Genomic DNA, 16489 nt, shown 5'->3' with positions numbered 1-16489 from the left:
AATGAGTTCTTTGCTTAGGGAAATGGTTCTTCAGATTGATGGAGAATGTGTTTAACTCTGCTAAAGCCTGATAAATCAGTTCGATGATCAGTTATTAATCTGTTGTTGAGCTCTGCTAAACTCTACGACCCAGGAGGATGAAGTGGTTTAGATGAAAAACAGATTCTAGATTTTTAAAATGTAATACATCCCTCTACTTTGGAAAATTAAAGAATTCCAGAAAATGCCTAGAACTATGTTTAATTTTTTGTTTTCATTTACTTTTCACCAGCAATCGCAAGTGTGACTGGGCTTTAATGGTGGTGTACATTAACTTTCCACCCAGGGTTTAATACTAATTTAACCAGCTCTACTAAAAACACAGACATGTAAAGCCTTTAAATCTTGTAACAAACATTCAAGTGCTATATTCTTCACCTTGTATGTAGCAGTTTTAGAGTGAATCCTTAAGTAAGGCTTAACCGAACATTATTAGAGTAGTCCAGCAATCTACCAAGCTGTTCAGCTTAGACCTTCTACATCTTATACAGACATTTTGTAACAGTACATTTAGTTTTACTACATTTACTTACTACAAACATATGTATATTTGTAAGATCTTGCTAGTGTGGTTTTCCTCTCTTTCAGTGATGCACACAAAATAGTCTTTCTCCTTCTAGAGAACGTGCCAAACAGCTTTATGATCTGTAGATACCCAATTACTGATTCATCAAGAATGTACATTTAAAACTTTGTTCAAGCGTTGATGACAGCCTAGTATGTAGTATTTAATACTATATGTGTTTACTTGCACCCTTGCAATTACATACACCTGACCCGTTTCACCACTCAGTGCCTTCAGTTCCTCAATCTTTCCATGACTGCTTTCCTTTTCTACTTTCAAATCTAATTTAAACTTTTTTTTCATGAGCAGTTCTCTTCCTCCTTTGCTGCCTGGTCTTAAGCTTCCTTTTTTGTGCGTTCTTTGTTATGTAAAGCAACCTTGGGATTGTAAAAGGCACTATAAAACATAACATTGTTATTACTCAAAAAAGTGCTGGCATCTTGCTAAAAATGAATTTCAACACCTCTTCTCTCTGTGATTGACAATATGATTTATATTCTGTAAATGAAAATAAAGAAGAGGCAACAAAACAAGAAAGACAAACAAAACTCAAAGCCATAAACAGTTAATTATAGCTCAAATGCAAACAGGTAAAAGGGGGATTTCACTTTTCAAAACTGTTCATTTAGGCCAGCATCATTCTAGTACTGCCTCACAAAACAGCAATTTGTGAAGCCTACAGTTCATAAAAGAAGATACAGAGGATATGGAGGTATTTTCATGAATTGTAGTGTGTCTGTTGCAGAGAGGTAAAGGTAACATGACTCTCAAAGAGCGCATCATTTACTACAAACACAATGCACTTTAACAAGAGGCCTTTGCTTTGGCCCCGTTTTTCGATTTTATGAACTATAGGACACTAGGACAGTTGAATCAACAAACCTATTAAGTGCGCTCACACACCTCCCAAAGGACAACAGAAAAATCCCACACCCAACAATATCCCACATCGCTTTTATGAAGCATTCTCTCATCAGTTGAACAGACTTTTAAAAAGGCTAAAATCATGCAGTTTCTCTAAATCTGTTGGCATTGACTCAAAAAAATAATTACAAAACATTTATATTCACATACGAAAACCACACTGAGCAGTTCTTCTCCTCCCTTTTTTTAAGCCACAGAGATGAATATACATGCTCTTTATTAAAATTCTGTCTAACTTCCCCGCAGTCAGACAAAAGTTAACAAGGGAGCGTTTTTCTTTCGGGAAAAAAAATAAAAATAAATTAAAATAAAAATATACAAGTATCTCTAAAAGATATTGAGGATGAACTCTGAAAAGCTTAAGAAAGAAAATAGACAGACAATACAGGCCAAAATTCTGAAACTGAATCACTGTGCGAAAATCAGCAAAAACATAATATTGTGAATTAAATCACAAAAGACAAGCTAACTGACTACAGGAAAGTTCTTGGATTGCACATTTCATCACAAGGCCATGATAGACAGGCAATGTTCTGAGACAAGCACTTTTAACAGTAGATATTGCCAGTAGTCTCCTTTGAGAAAGAAAAAAAAGTATATGCAAAATATACATTTCCCCAATCCACTACATCTAATAGGATTCTGTGAATGGACTTTACACCATCAGCTCTTCTGTAGACAACAGTTTGCACGTTCACTGCCTCATGTTACCAGTGCATCACAGCCTAAAGTGTTTAGCCACATGCATTGTTCTTTAATATGAGAGCTTAGGAGAGGATTCCAATAATAATGAGGAAGTTTTAGAATATTTCCAATGAAGGAAACTTAATGCCCCTATGAAATGCTGAAAAAGTTTTATACTTTAATACTATGTGTCTGGTGCACCAATGAAGTATCTGGGCTGAGTGTTGCAAAAGTACTATTGACACGAACATTGCAAGATTGAAGGCTTTTCCTCAACATTACGCAGCAAACCAGCATCACTTGATTTGGCTAAAACACCTTCAAAGAAGTCTTAAAAAGCCTGATCTACACCAACCAAAATCTAAATGACTAATGGCATTAAAATCAGACTACAGCATGATTCATGTAGGCCTGTATAATGACGTAAAACTAACCGTCAAACACTGATTACCAAAAAATGTACCGGCTATAACAAAAGAGTATGGTAAACAGACGTCACACCTTCAAAAAAAGGTTTCCTCCAATGATAAAGCCATGATATGCCTTCCTAAGAACTTAAAAATAAAAATAAATACATGAAAATATTTACAAACTACAAGCAATATTCCAATTTTGGAATTTAGGAAACTTTTCATAAACATTAAACGATAACGTATGTTGTCCCAGTGTGTGGCAGCTACTAAACTGTTTCAGCTTCTGATGTCCTTGCTGTTTTTTTGACAGAGGACCCAGAAAGCAACAATCACATCTTCGATTTATAAATAGTATTATGACAGCGGACACTGAAATGATGTTGAAATATTCTTATGCAAAACAAAAACCTTAATTTTCACTTGATTAAGCTACTGTTGGCCTTAAAGGTATTCCAACATGGTTCAAAAACCTCGGCACCCTTAGTTACTGAGAAATTCTTGTTGATTAAAAAAGAAAAAAAGAAAAAAAAAAAGAAAACCGTGAAATAAATATAAAGAAACGGCCCAGAAAAATCTATTTGACAAGTATGTGAAAGGAAACACTTTCCTCTTCGGTTTCAATACTTCAGTGCCCCACAAAAGACAGTCTCCTTTTACAGTTAAACAGGTTCGTTCATCAGTTTCTCAGCTTATACGACATACTGGCTGGAACCGTAGTTCATCGTGTAGGCCTGTCTGCTGTACTGAAAGTGGTCGCTGAGAACGTTACTCCGGCCATACTGAAAGTCCGAGCCTTGTTTAAAGGTCGCTGAGCCATTGGACAGGGGTTTGTCAAATGACACCATGTCCTGCGCGGAGACCGGCAGCAATTTCTTCTTGGCCTCCTGGTTGGCATCATATTTCGCCTGGTGGACAGCAGGAAGAAAAAGATAGTTTGATGGATTAACACTGAGCAAACATACTTAAAAACTCGCTGATTTCAGTTTATGTGGACTGATCAACAAGATGATAAGCTCAAAACTGCTAAAGCACTAAAATGACCCATCACCAAAAGTTCTTACCTTATTATAGAGAAAGACGCCCAGGATGGCAGTCATCATCCCCACGATATTAGAGAGGCTGACGGGGTTTCTGAGCATCAGTAAAGATATGCTGATGACCATGATCCTTTTGGTAGCATTAGCAACCGCATAACTGAGTGGGCTGACTAGATTTAATATACTGAAGGCGATCATGTTTTGTGCAAAGTTGCAGAAGCCACTGATGATGAGGAGCACGAGTGTTCCAGTCCAATTGGAGATCTCTGACTGTAAACGAAGAAGAAAAAGAAATTTAAAAAAAAAATGTATTAGAAATAAAATACTATAATGTTAGAATTCTACAGATATACATAACTTTTCTCTACTTCTCAAGCAACTCGGGACACTTATGTAACTTGGTCAACTGATATTTATTTTCTTCCCTGAATGATTTCCCCTGATCATAGGGAAATGTAATTTTAACTGGCGTTTCTCTGATGTAGCCCTGTCCAAATCAGTTGTGCCATTTTTACGGACTGCATGCTCCTGCGTCAGTAAAGATTACAGTGGCTTTTTACCTACTATAAAACCTTACCATAAAATAACTCCATGTTATATCTAGCCTGTGCAAATTGTTATGTGAGTAAAATTTCAGCGAGTCTTCAATGTCTTTAAGTATTGAGAGACTCAAACAAGCATTTATTTGTGTTCTCTGTGGCTCAAATCAAGCTGATATGTATCAACCCGCCTCAACTGTACGGCTACAAACATTAAAACACATAAAATGGCAGAAAAAAAACATGTTGAATTTGACTGTTAGTTGTAAATTCCTAAGTTAATGACAATACTAATGACACAGAGCATTGAATTAAGACAGCTAAGTAGATGGTTAGGGTAAGTGAAATAATGGATAACTAAAAAGTTTTGACATTGTCTAATCTTTTTTTTTGCTTTAAATAAACTAAATAGGCACTCTGAGATTTCTTATACTGTGCAAAGAGAACATTACAGATGTGGCAAAATTGGATGGAAAACTAATCCCATCCAAATAGTACTCTAGTCTGACTGTAACCCTGACCTGTCCTAATTCGCAGTGATCAAAATCATCCAGTTCATCAATTAATTGTTACCACTTTGCACAGGTAATTGCACTGACATATTTACTTACCAAGTCTCCATCAACCAGAAACGTAGACAGGTCGACTAGAATCCATGTGGGCAGCATGAACAAAACTGCATTGAAGCCAAGTATGTTGAGAAGACGCAGGTGGTGTACTCTCGTGTCACGCAAAACCTGAAACATACATGCCGTATATATCAACCTTGAACTGGTTTAGTTAACCTGATACATTGATATGACACCACTTCAAACACATCTAGTAACAAAAACACAATGTTTTCCCAGATTTAACAAGGTATTTCTTTCCTGCACATAATAATAATAGTTAATAATAATAATAATGATGAGAAGAAGAAAAAAAAGAAGCAGAGAAGAATACATTTTATTTTGTGTAGTTCCTTTCTCAAAGTCAAGACACTTAGGTTGCTGTATATCTTAAAAAAAACCAAAAAAAAAAAACAATAACAAAACAAAACAAACAGCAAAAAACCCAAAGCATTCAGTGTGGGGCAAAAATAAGAAAACAAAAATACATGTTATACAGTATTGTAAAATGTCAATAGTTATTAATCACCAATTTGATTATGATTACCAAGGTTGCTTGGAGGTGACCTCATATATTTACAGCTAACCTACCGCACCTCTACACTGTAGGCCAGGATTAGTTGAATTTATTAAAAAAAACTGAGCAAACCAGTTGTTGTAAAAAAGTAATGTGAAAACACGAGTTAGAAAAACCACAAGTTTTGTGTTAGACTAACATAAACACGTTTGTGCAACTCATAAATTCTAATTATTTTAACTTTGAGTTAAACAACCCTAAAATCGGAAATATAAGTTTCATTAGAGAATTAAGAAACTTTTTCTAATCAAGTGATATCCACTTTGCTAAACACCAAACGGTAAACCCTTAACGTGAACATGGTCACCCGCCACCACAGACCCACACTCAGCAGCAAAGAGAATGACAACTTGCTCTTTTAGCCAACAACCCAAGGTCAGGCAGCTGAGTAAAGCATATATGAAAAGCATACGCCTGAGGAAAAAGTAGCCTGGGTGGAATGAAAATGCACGTATCGTGAGTAAAACAAATGGAAATAAACACTCAATATGCAAACAGATGGAGCCAGGAGCCAAAGGTAAAGAAATACGTTTTATCCAACAAGATCATGTTAACAAAACAAACAAACTAAGTTAAACTCATCTGTTGAGCAATTTTAATGAGAGAGAAACTATTACAATTTTTTAAATGTTTGGTTTCAAAGCTATCATGGTAACAGGCTAAATAGCCATACATTAATTCAAACCATAAGTTAACTCAAAAATGTCATCTGAGTGTATGAAATCATCCCTTAACTTATAATAGTTTAACAATGTGTGGGATATTGCTCAACTATATAGATGTAGGACAAATATTTAGTTTTATGTACAACAGACTTAATTTATTTGAGTTAAAACAAACTGCAGGATTACAGTGTAATGCTCAGAATATATAATCTTGACATCAGGATACAGGTACAAAAAGCCTTGAACGAGAAATTTCCTCCTTTATTACAGAGCACATTGAGCTGTTCAGTAAAGAGTGTGGTGTTGATATGAACTGACTGCCTAAGTACTTTTTAAATTATGTTTTATGTATCCTGGTATTGGACTTTTACTGTCAGTGTTTTGTTTAGTCATGTGTGAAAATTCCCTGCAGGTGTTCATTCAGGGCTCTGCTATAAAGAGATGGATAGTGACTGGTTACAGACCAGTTACAGTTCCATGTGCTTAAACGTGTTTTTAAATGACGATACTCAAACACATCTCCTTTCATTTTAGTCCTTCACATTTAGTTCCTAACACCTTTTTGTGTTTAATTTCATCCTGTTCTGTTGGTTCAGCTCCTGGGGTGCTTTGCTGTTGCTCACACCTCTCACTTACTAACTTTAGCATTTCATTTTTCACCAAAACAATGTCAAAATGAAAAGCACAGTGCCTAACAAACCTCCCTCCAATGTTCAGAATATATCATCTTGACACCAGGATACAGGTACAAAAAACCTTGCGGATATGCTGACAGACGTATTACAAATGGATTTACTATGACTGATTAAAGATGTACTAAGTTGTTCCACTCAGTACTTTTTCCAGTATGTTTTATTTTTTTTAACTGATACCTTTGCTCTCCAGATTAAATTGTAGCTTCTTTACTTCTACATTATTCATTAGTCATTATTAAAGCAACAACACCTTTAGGTTTTAGGCTACTCTACCCAGCTCGACACTGAAAAACAACTGTACTTAGACATTTACCTTTTTGGAGAATATGTTCTGCAAAGAAAAGCAAAGCGTAGCTGCCAGAGCACTGATCAGTCCCGAGACGTCAAAGGAGAGTTCGGTGACTGTGGCCAACAAGACACCACCTATGATTGGTATTAGAGAGATATAGACCTAAAATGACAAAAACAGGGTACAAACTCATGAACAACAATGCATATAATACAGACCGAGCATATTAAACCTCTTAAGCAATGAAACTTTTGGGTGAGACTGAAAACCAATTATAGCTAACAGACAGTCTGGCACTGAAAAGCTGGGCATAAACATTGCAAACCTTTAAAATACTTACTTTTGTGGTTTGCTTCTCCTTCATAATCATCCGTGATAACAACACAACCCATATGGGCATGGTGGCTTTCACTGTGAAAATGAGCAGTGAGCAGTTAGGGCATGTCTGCATTTCACTTCAGAGTCACAGTAGCTATCACAATGTGTCATGAGGCAGTGAAATACTGATTATCAGATTATTTTTTCAAATATCATTGTGGCTCAGGGCGGTTTCACCACAATACAAATTCAATAGCAAGTTGTATGAACACACCCACAGATCAACACCTCCTTTCATTCCCTGTTAAACAGGCCAGTGCCAGTTTAAGATTTCTAGATTAAGATTTTCTACATTTTCTACAAGATTTTCTTTTTTAAAACCCACTCCTGCAATGCTGGGGGATTATTGTCTATACTGACACACCATGATACTGACAGACTACACTTTTAACTACGCCTTTGATAGATGTTGCGCATTACATCCATTGAAATTGACCACAAAATAACAATGTCCCCATCATCTACTTTTCATTTTCCTAATTCCATTTGTGCTCTTTTCTCTGGAATCCAGGACCTGACAATTAAAAACAATGTATGTCATTTGCACCAGACTGTTTTAAGAGAAAAGTTAATACCAATTTAGACTAAATAAACAGTCCGTTTTCCTTCTGTAAATCTGATTTCTGTGATTAACATTCACAGTGTAGGGTCTCTTTGGTGTAACAAGGCAAAACTGAAAAAAAAAAAAACAGTCCAGTTAAAATAAGCTATGTTAGATTTGCAAGACATTAATTTGGCTTGGCGTAGCAGTAACGTATCTACTTAAGCAGCATGAGTTCATTAACTTTATTCAATTAAGCCCAAATATCACGTGATATCGCGATATATATGGAAGCTATCGCGACACTGAATTGAATCGATATAATCCAGCACTGCATTCCTCTCACAAATTCCTTTAATGCTGTGGCGATGGACATTTGTTTAGTGTTGCACACGCAGGCGGCAGATATGAACGAGTAATATGTGAGGTGAACAGGTCATTCAGGTTCACGTTCGTTCCAGATAATGAAATCAGGCCCGAACTCTTCTGGCTACGTAGCTAACGAGGCCGGAACTTGAGGACTTTCTTCAGGTTTAGCTAAGCTAAGCTAACGCTGACTGCCTGCTGGAGTTGAATGCTGACAGCTGGATATTTTCCACACAGGTTTAGGACCAAGAAAAAAAAAGACAACACGAAATGAACGAGTCCTCAGCAGGACCTAAAATAACTCTGACACAGTTAGGCCGTTTAATTTAAGGCTAAATCCAAGCAGCGAGTGTCAGCCAGCCGGTCTAAATTAGTAACCTAGTGGTCTCCAGTTGTCGTCGTCAGGCTAGCCACATGCTAACAGAGGCTGATGTTGACTGAAGAGGGAAAGGGGGAAATTTAAAAACTGAACTTACCAGTGTGAGCGTATGACACGGGTACCTTCCATATGCTGAAATGAGCCGACACAGACGCGAAATATTTTCCAAAAGCCAGCGGAAGGATGTACCATCGGTAGTATCTGCCAGGTACTTCAGATTTGGGGACTCCCCAGGCTCGCAACAGCGGCGGCAGAAAGATGACGATAGAGAAAATATGGAAGAGGGAGACGGTGACCGGATAAGGGAACCCGTTCAGGATGATTTTGTTAACGACGTTGCCCCCGGAGCTGACGGTATACCAGCACAGGCAAAGGAGACCGATCCGCATTCCCTCCTTCACGGGCAGACGCTCCACCGCAGCCATCTTCCCCAGTGTCGGCTCACCGGCGGCTGCAGCTTCATACGTGGAGCTCAAACTTCGTAATGCAGTGGGAGGGAGGAAAGGAGGGAGGAGGGGAAAGTGGGGGAGAGAAGGCTGCATTCAAGAGATTCGTCTGTTGCGAAAGGTTCTCTCTCAACTTTCATGCAGCTGATTTAAAGGTATATTCTACCCTTTTTTCAAAATGTCTGCATAATTCAGCGGTTGAGATGTAAACAATATCATGGTTTGACGTGAAATGGTTAATTTATAGAGAAACTTACACAAATTTTATTTACTATCCAAAACCACCAGTGCACCTACACGTGGCTTGTGAGTTTTTTTTATAATTTATATATTTTAATTATTTTTTATAATATATAATGTTGATGGTAAATCTGAAAAATATTTTCTTTGGGCACTACTTTGCCCTAGAACACCCTTTATGTATGCCTCCACCATGCATAGATAAAAATAGATTACTATACGTTTTAGGCCAACATTTTACCACAGCACTACCGTAAAACACTGTGTGAGGGAGCCTTTAGAGGCATTAAACCCTTCAGACGTCTGGTTCCTATCACCACCACTGTGAACAATTCTGACTTTGTTCTCTAGAACAAAGCATTTCACACCCAAACCACCCTGAATGACTTTGTTAACAATGCAACCATTTAATTATGCAGAAATTGTGAAAACTCGTTTAGAGTTCCTCTTTAATTTTAACAAAATAAAAGCCACACTCGAGTTACATTTCTAGGGACTTGGTGTGCCACTTTATTGACAAAAAGAAAACCGATTATTTGAGTAAATCCTGTTATACCGTTAGTATTATTGTGAATAAAATAATATACTTGATTTGAAAATGCCTCCCAAGAATAAATAAAACACACAACAAAGCGAATTTTAATAGATATCACATTCATATCATAACATATTCTAAGAAAACAGGCCTATAAAACATACAGAGCTCCTCCTGCTTTTTGATAGTTGGTCTGGCTTGAAAACCCGCACTAAACTGATGTTGATTGCACTCTTAATTTGGTGTCCCTGCTTGGCCACTATTATTGCTGCTAGCAGCTATTCTGTAATAAACAGCTCAAGGTAAACTCAAACACACACCTAAGACTTTTAAAGAGCTGCTCAGTAAGGTGAGATTTGTTTAAATCATCTTTCAAAAGTATGTCTTCTTCCAAGTAAACACCGTCCTTTGCAACCATCTGTAGACCACACCCATCCCTATTCTTAAATGAATACAACAGATTTTGACATCTAAAACAAACACAAAGTCAGAATAAATACATAAAATATTACAAAACAATTAATACAATTAATAGTACATCACTATTAATCTGTTCTAGACTTAAAGTGTACCAGCGGTGCATACAACAGCTTTTTTCATTACCTGTTTTTAACAATCCATCATTACCTGTTTATTACCTTTTTTAACAATCCAAAGCAAGCACAAAAAGTCAGAATAAATAAATACAAAACATTAGAAAACAGTTAATATATAACCATAAATCTGGACCAGGCATAAAGGCGGTGTTTGATCCTGAGATGCACTTTTTATTATAGAAATGGTTTTAGTCTATGCATACATATGGCAAAATATTAAGTTTATTTCCATCCCCATATGGATCCAAGGATATGCAGTCAGTCCAGTCATACCAGTTGCCCGTACTGTCGTAACAGCCATTAACCCCTGACCAGTGCTGATTGTGTATTCTGCTGAGGTCTTCTGATGTGATGTTTCGGCCTATTCCTGGAATGTCTGCCTCAGAGATACTAGGCACCTGCAGACAGACTTTGTTGGAGTCCGTCATATGGTCTTCTTCGTGTTTCAAGTACTCTGTCATAAAAGAGTTTGACCCTGGGGTTTGATTTCCAGAAGTTTTTAGCAAGTTACTTTGAAGGTTTAAGTAGTATTTCACAATTTCATTCTGTGATAAATCTTTCCAGTTTGTCTTGGGCAAAGCACTGGGTGATGAAGCAGGGCGGCTTTGCTTCAGGTTGTCTGATTCACTAACATCTAACACTGAACTGTGCCGCTCCTCAATCTGGTTGACACTTGCAGATCTTATTTGTTGTGTGAAGGGATCAAAGGTTAATTTACGATTTTTCACTCGAGTAGGTTTGCTCTCCTCTGCTGAACGTCCCTCCAGATTGCCGGCATCGTCTTTTGACTGATGCTTCCTCCTCTTTGCCTCAGATGGTTTAACGTCTTTTTCAGTTTCCACGTTGGTGACCTCGCTGAGTAAGCCTGAATGAAGACGTTTTAAGCCTCTGGACTTTTGGGGCAAGGTATTCATTTGTTCAAGAGTTCTCTCATTGTTTTCAAAGGGTTCAGTATCACGATACTGTGGCAAGGCCTCTTTTGGTTGCTGACTCTCAGTGTGCATGCCGTGGACGGAAGAGTTTACTGGCAGTGCAGAGAACGGTTCAGAGTCAGAGCAGGCAAATGATGTTGGCCACTTGGTTGTCACTGCTGGCTTTACTGTTCGAGGACTAGGAGACGTGCAATGACTTTGGAGTTTTTGCTGCTCTTTCTTAGTAGCAGCTCTGTCCCTTTGTCCATGTTGTTGTAATACCGAAGTTCTAAGGACTGAGGAAGCATCAGGCTGTTTGCTGTGTTCAGGAGATGTGAGATGAGGCTTGGTGGTACTGGCCTTAATTGGAAGAGCCACACCAGAAAAAGTGTCTGGACCCCCAACATTTCCACTGGCTGATGACAGTGCAGGTATCTGTCCACAGCCTGATGTTTTTGAGACCTTTAACTTGGGGCTCTCTTCTGCTTTCTGCTCACTCTTTTGACTAATGGCCTGCAACTTTTCAGTGTTTGATGAGTGACTAGTGAGTAAAACAGGCTTCTTGTCCGTACCTGTTGCAGTCTGGACAGATTTAGTAATAGGTAACGATGGAGTTTGGTTGCATCCATTACCAGTGCTTGAAAGTTCTTTCGGCAATTTTTCATTTTGCTGTGGCTCAATCAGCTTCTGCCAGTTACGCAGAAGCTTCTTTGCACGCTTAGCCAGATCCTCATCCCTGGTCCTCTTCCTCAAGTCATTAATCAGCTTCCCAAGGCGTGTTTCCTTGAACACAAAAGAACCCATCTGTTATACTAGAATTGTAATTAATACATCTATAACTGAATGGACTGATATTTTCAAAAAAGTAACACAATAACCTACTTTTCAAATGTGTGTTGTTATATTTTTAATAACAATGACTTTAAAATATCATAATAACATGACTATTCTAGACTTTAAATAAGTGCACTGTTGATAGCTGTATATAAACACTAAGCTCTCCTGTGCATAAAGGATCAGAGTATGTTACTGAGGATTTGTGAGTTAACCTGAAGTGTACTGTACATTGTCTCTAGTTTGCTGAGCTACTTAAAGGTGAACAGCCACATGTGAGATTTAAAAGGCAGTCTGTAAGGATTCAATGCTACCACAAAAAAGAAAGCAATTCCGAAGCAGGAAATGCAGCCATGTCCAGCTACGTCTCTTGGTCATTAATTGTTGTCCTCAGTATTTACCAAAAGCCAGCTCAATCCATGAAATATCCTTGACATTTATTTTCAAAATGAAAAGGCTAATAATTTATAAACACTCAGCTAAGAGGCCTTGGTGCCCTCATGCCAAGTAACTCCTGGCCATATGCTGCACAACTAGCCTCAAGTTAACACTGAATTTTGCAAGCTTTTAGTTTGCTCAGATTCAGTACTGGGGTTCTGGTGTGATGTTACTGATTTGTGTAAAGATGAAGAATAAAAATTATATATCTGATATATCTATATAAATAATCGAAAGAAAGAAAATAACAAAAAAAAACATGAATAACCATTTTAGTTATGACTTCCAGCTCTGATAAAACCAGTAACACAGCAGCAACTGTTAATATTATTAATATCTGGAGTTCAGCCACTGTTATGGCTTCTTATTTGTTTGCCCTGCATTCAGCTGTCATCAACTGGAATACATATGTAGTTGGAACATGGCCAGAGAAATAGTCTGTTCTCTCGAAATGCCAGACTGAATACTTGCACCAGAACAACATGTAACCTTGTAGGATGCAGGTTCTGTAAATGTGTGCAAGGTATGTTGAGAAATCTAAGAAAGAAAGAAAGAAAGAAAGAAAGATAGAAAGGTTGTTGGAACACACTAGATAATAGTGATGGGTAGATACTTGTGCTGATTACTGAAGTTGGTTAAGGAATGGCTTTTTGGTCACATGAAAAGCATTCACACATACCTGTACATGTAGAATATAATATAACCTGAACAGGCAGTAATGATGACAACTAGAATAATTCACAACAACATAATAGCACTTTTTAGGAGTAAGAACTGTAAATTATATGTTACACTGTACCCGAGTCTTGGCACACTTTATGTTAAATAAACAGTATAAGTGTGAAGAAAACAACTTTAATTTAGTAACCACCTAAACATTTCTTACCTCAAGTGCCTCCTTGGTGATGGGGTATTTCTCTAGGTTGGATATTACATCCAGTACAGCCACCATGTTGTGGATCTGCTAAATGGTAGCAATGGAATTACATTACAAAACAGCCATTTCTAGCATATGTTGCCATTTTTCATACAAAACTTCATACAACTACAGTTTCTACTGTACAAAGATAGTACTTAAACTAACATTGAATAAAACATTATTGGAGACCTTGTAGCAAAGGCTAAAGTCCTAATTAGGCTTTTCTTTAGAGCTAAATTACAAAATATGCCTATCAAGAAAATAACTGAATATGAAAAGCAACTCTTAGGTTAAAAAAAAAAAACAAGCTGAAATATGACCAGAATGGACAAATCATTGTGTCACTTCCCCACCAATCTGATAGGAGTCATGTGGCAAAACCTACCAATGATTTTTTACATTTACACCACAGAGTTACTTTCCACAAGTGTTCAGATCTGTCATGAAGTTGATTTTTTGCTATGAGTCAGTTATTATAGGAAACCTGTTATCTGGCCACGTCTGTTACAGATTTGCTGACACGCTTGAAGCTTCCTGAGCCTGAAGAAATCAGTCCCAGCTATGAAAGTTGAAGGGGTTTCATCACCTTTAAATAAACTGCACCTGCAAGTTATTGTCCAAAAAGTTTCAGGTTTCTGTTTAACACTCTGTTACAAACATGCAAATCGTGCATGCGAGTCTTACGTTCCAGTAATTAAACTGTTTGTGAGAGAAGTATGCAAATCTCAGGATTATAAGAATTTACTTAAAATATATATTTAAAAAAATCAGATTAGCTCTATTCTGTATTTTAACACTGCACTTTGTGCTGCTATCCATCCAGAAATATACATTCCTCCATTCTTAAAATGTTCATGGTGTAGATATAAAGTACTAAAGCCTTTTCACTACAGGTCACATAACGTTAGTCCTTGTGATTTGCATTTAGCAATGGTCCAGTCAACAGAGCATGCAGGCCTATCTCTAATGTATCTAATTTGATATGCATTCCACCTCAAATCACCCTGTTAAATGAGGAACATAATGTTTGAAATGCACAAACTAAACTAAACTTAGCTAAAAGCTGCGCCAAATTGAGAGTTCAAATGAGTGCAGGTCACTTTTTTTCAAAACTTAGCAGCCTGAGACTGTACAGTATTTGTGCTAACGTCATTTAAACGGGAGCTCTCCCAGTGGAAACGGGTTAGGTTATTTACACACAAGATTAATCCATCAGCAACATAAACACAATTACAATTATAAAGTATTCATAATGTAGGTCATACAGCCTAATACTACACAATGGACAAAGCTGTCTGGAATTCCACAACATTTTGATCAACACATGCACACATTACTTACAAAGCTGAGTTAATACGAGACAATGTCTGTTTTTTAATAATGTAAATTATAATGTAATGTTATATAAGCGTTCATTATTTACACAAAGCTCTAAAATACTGAGACTAGCCGGATTCTTAACGGTAGCTAGCGTTACCACGGAAGTGCTAGCACCACTGCCGAGGCATTAGACTGAACGTTTGTATACAGATAGGCTAGGCTAGCTAACCTAGCTAACACGAACCACCACACTGTGGCCGACACCGCGCTCCGTTTCAGGCTGAACTGAGTTGCTCTTTTGTTACTTACGTGACTCTGGCCGTCTATAGCTTGGAGCAGTCTGTCTCTCAGCTGCTGCGGGGTGCTCGGTGCTGTTGTCATGGCTGTAACGGGAGTGAGCGTTTCTTCAGCAGGTAAAACCTCCAGCAGACTTTGAGCCGCCGGCGACACATCGGAGTAAAGGCTACATAGCTAAACCTCCACTCGCTCGACTGTCAGACGCGGACACGGCGTACTCTGAGGGTCTAAAGAGAACAGAGCTGTCGGCGACCACGCACACGCACACAGGGCCGCTGCGAGCCGTCCTTTCACCGTCACGTGACCAGTGTCAACTAATCACGATGAGGCGCCGCGCGCCTGCAGACCTTGTTGTGTATTAAACAGGTTTTCAGTGTGATTTTCACAGCATATTAGTTGGGTGTGGTTATAAAGATTGTACAATAATGTTGTGGTGCTTGTGACCGCGATTAGAGTCGACTCTGCCTTAGCAGAGCTGCGATTTGCTCGGCCAATCAGATCCGACGGCGTCGTGTATGGAGCCAATCAGACGGCGCTCTGTGCGGAGCTTCAAGAATATTAATGCGTATCATACGAAAAGGAATCTCGATGATTCTCACCGTAACGCCGTTACTAGCGAAGCGAACGTTACCAGAGCCGGTTTATGACGTTGCTGTCGTGACGTCAGTCAAAAATAAAAAGAAAAAGAAAACAGATCTGGGCATCCCAAACATGTACAATAAACTCTCTTAGGGAATTTTAATAATGTGTCTGGTTATCACTTAAGTACGTGATATAGAATATGGAAATTAGAAATAATAAATAAACATTAGAGTAGCGGGAAAAATAATACTTTACGTATTTTGTGCATTGTTTTGTGAAGCACTTTGAGTTGCATTTCTGTGTATAAAAGACGCAATGAAAACTGTTATTATTATTATTATTATTATTATCATCATTATTATTATTGTTATTATGAAAAAGTGATTGGATTCCATAATTTCCATCTAAAAAAGCTTGCTAAGAAACAGAGGCAAAAATAAAATTAATCATATCCTTGATTTAAAAAATAATAACAAAGAAAATTGTGCCACTGTCCAAATACCTTCAGACCGCACTGCATCACAATTTTATTATTTCCATCACTTAATGTAACTGTAACATCATATGGAACAGTGAAAGTATCAAGTAGTAGCCAAACCTCACATATTTAGAAAAATAATGCTAAACTAATTGGTGAACATTTTAAAATATGGAAGGATTTTTTAAGTTATT

The 16489-nt window shown here is 37.7% G+C and overlaps 2 protein-coding genes across 3 annotated transcripts; both read right to left on the bottom strand.

Annotated features, from left to right (window-relative positions):
* Nucleotides 1–1079: 1079 nt before the first annotated feature.
* slc35e1 (solute carrier family 35 member E1) lies at nucleotides 1080–9358 on the bottom strand. Its single transcript, XM_036586434.1, has 6 exons — nucleotides 8797–9358; nucleotides 7376–7446; nucleotides 7060–7197; nucleotides 4813–4938; nucleotides 3687–3932; nucleotides 1080–3530 (listed from the first exon to the last, which is right to left on the bottom strand). The coding sequence occupies exons 1-6, from the start codon at nucleotides 9239–9241 to the stop codon at nucleotides 3315–3317; spliced, it is 1242 nt and encodes a 413-aa protein (XP_036442327.1). The 5' UTR covers nucleotides 9242–9358; the 3' UTR covers nucleotides 1080–3314.
* A 512-nt stretch (nucleotides 9359–9870) lies between these two features.
* Nucleotides 9871–15517, bottom strand: LOC118818893 (mediator of RNA polymerase II transcription subunit 26-like). 2 transcript variants are annotated; one of them, XM_036586431.1, is made up of 3 exons: nucleotides 15248–15517; nucleotides 13586–13663; nucleotides 9871–12210 (listed from the first exon to the last, which is right to left on the bottom strand). In XM_036586431.1, exons 1-3 carry the CDS (start codon nucleotides 15317–15319, stop codon nucleotides 10705–10707), a joined length of 1656 nt encoding a protein of 551 aa, XP_036442324.1. In that variant the 5' UTR covers nucleotides 15320–15517; the 3' UTR covers nucleotides 9871–10704. The 2 variants fall into 2 exon arrangements, with proteins under 2 accessions (XP_036442324.1, XP_036442326.1); XM_036586433.1 differs by having other exon boundaries at nucleotides 13586–13660.
* Nucleotides 15518–16489: the final 972 nt, after the last annotated feature.

Source organism: Colossoma macropomum, unplaced genomic scaffold, assembly GCF_904425465.1.
Source record: "Colossoma macropomum unplaced genomic scaffold, Colossoma_macropomum, whole genome shotgun sequence".
NCBI lineage: Eukaryota > Metazoa > Chordata > Actinopteri > Characiformes > Serrasalmidae > Colossoma > Colossoma macropomum.
Note: the sequence above shows the minus strand (reverse complement) of the source record. Positions and strands in the feature narration are given on the sequence as shown.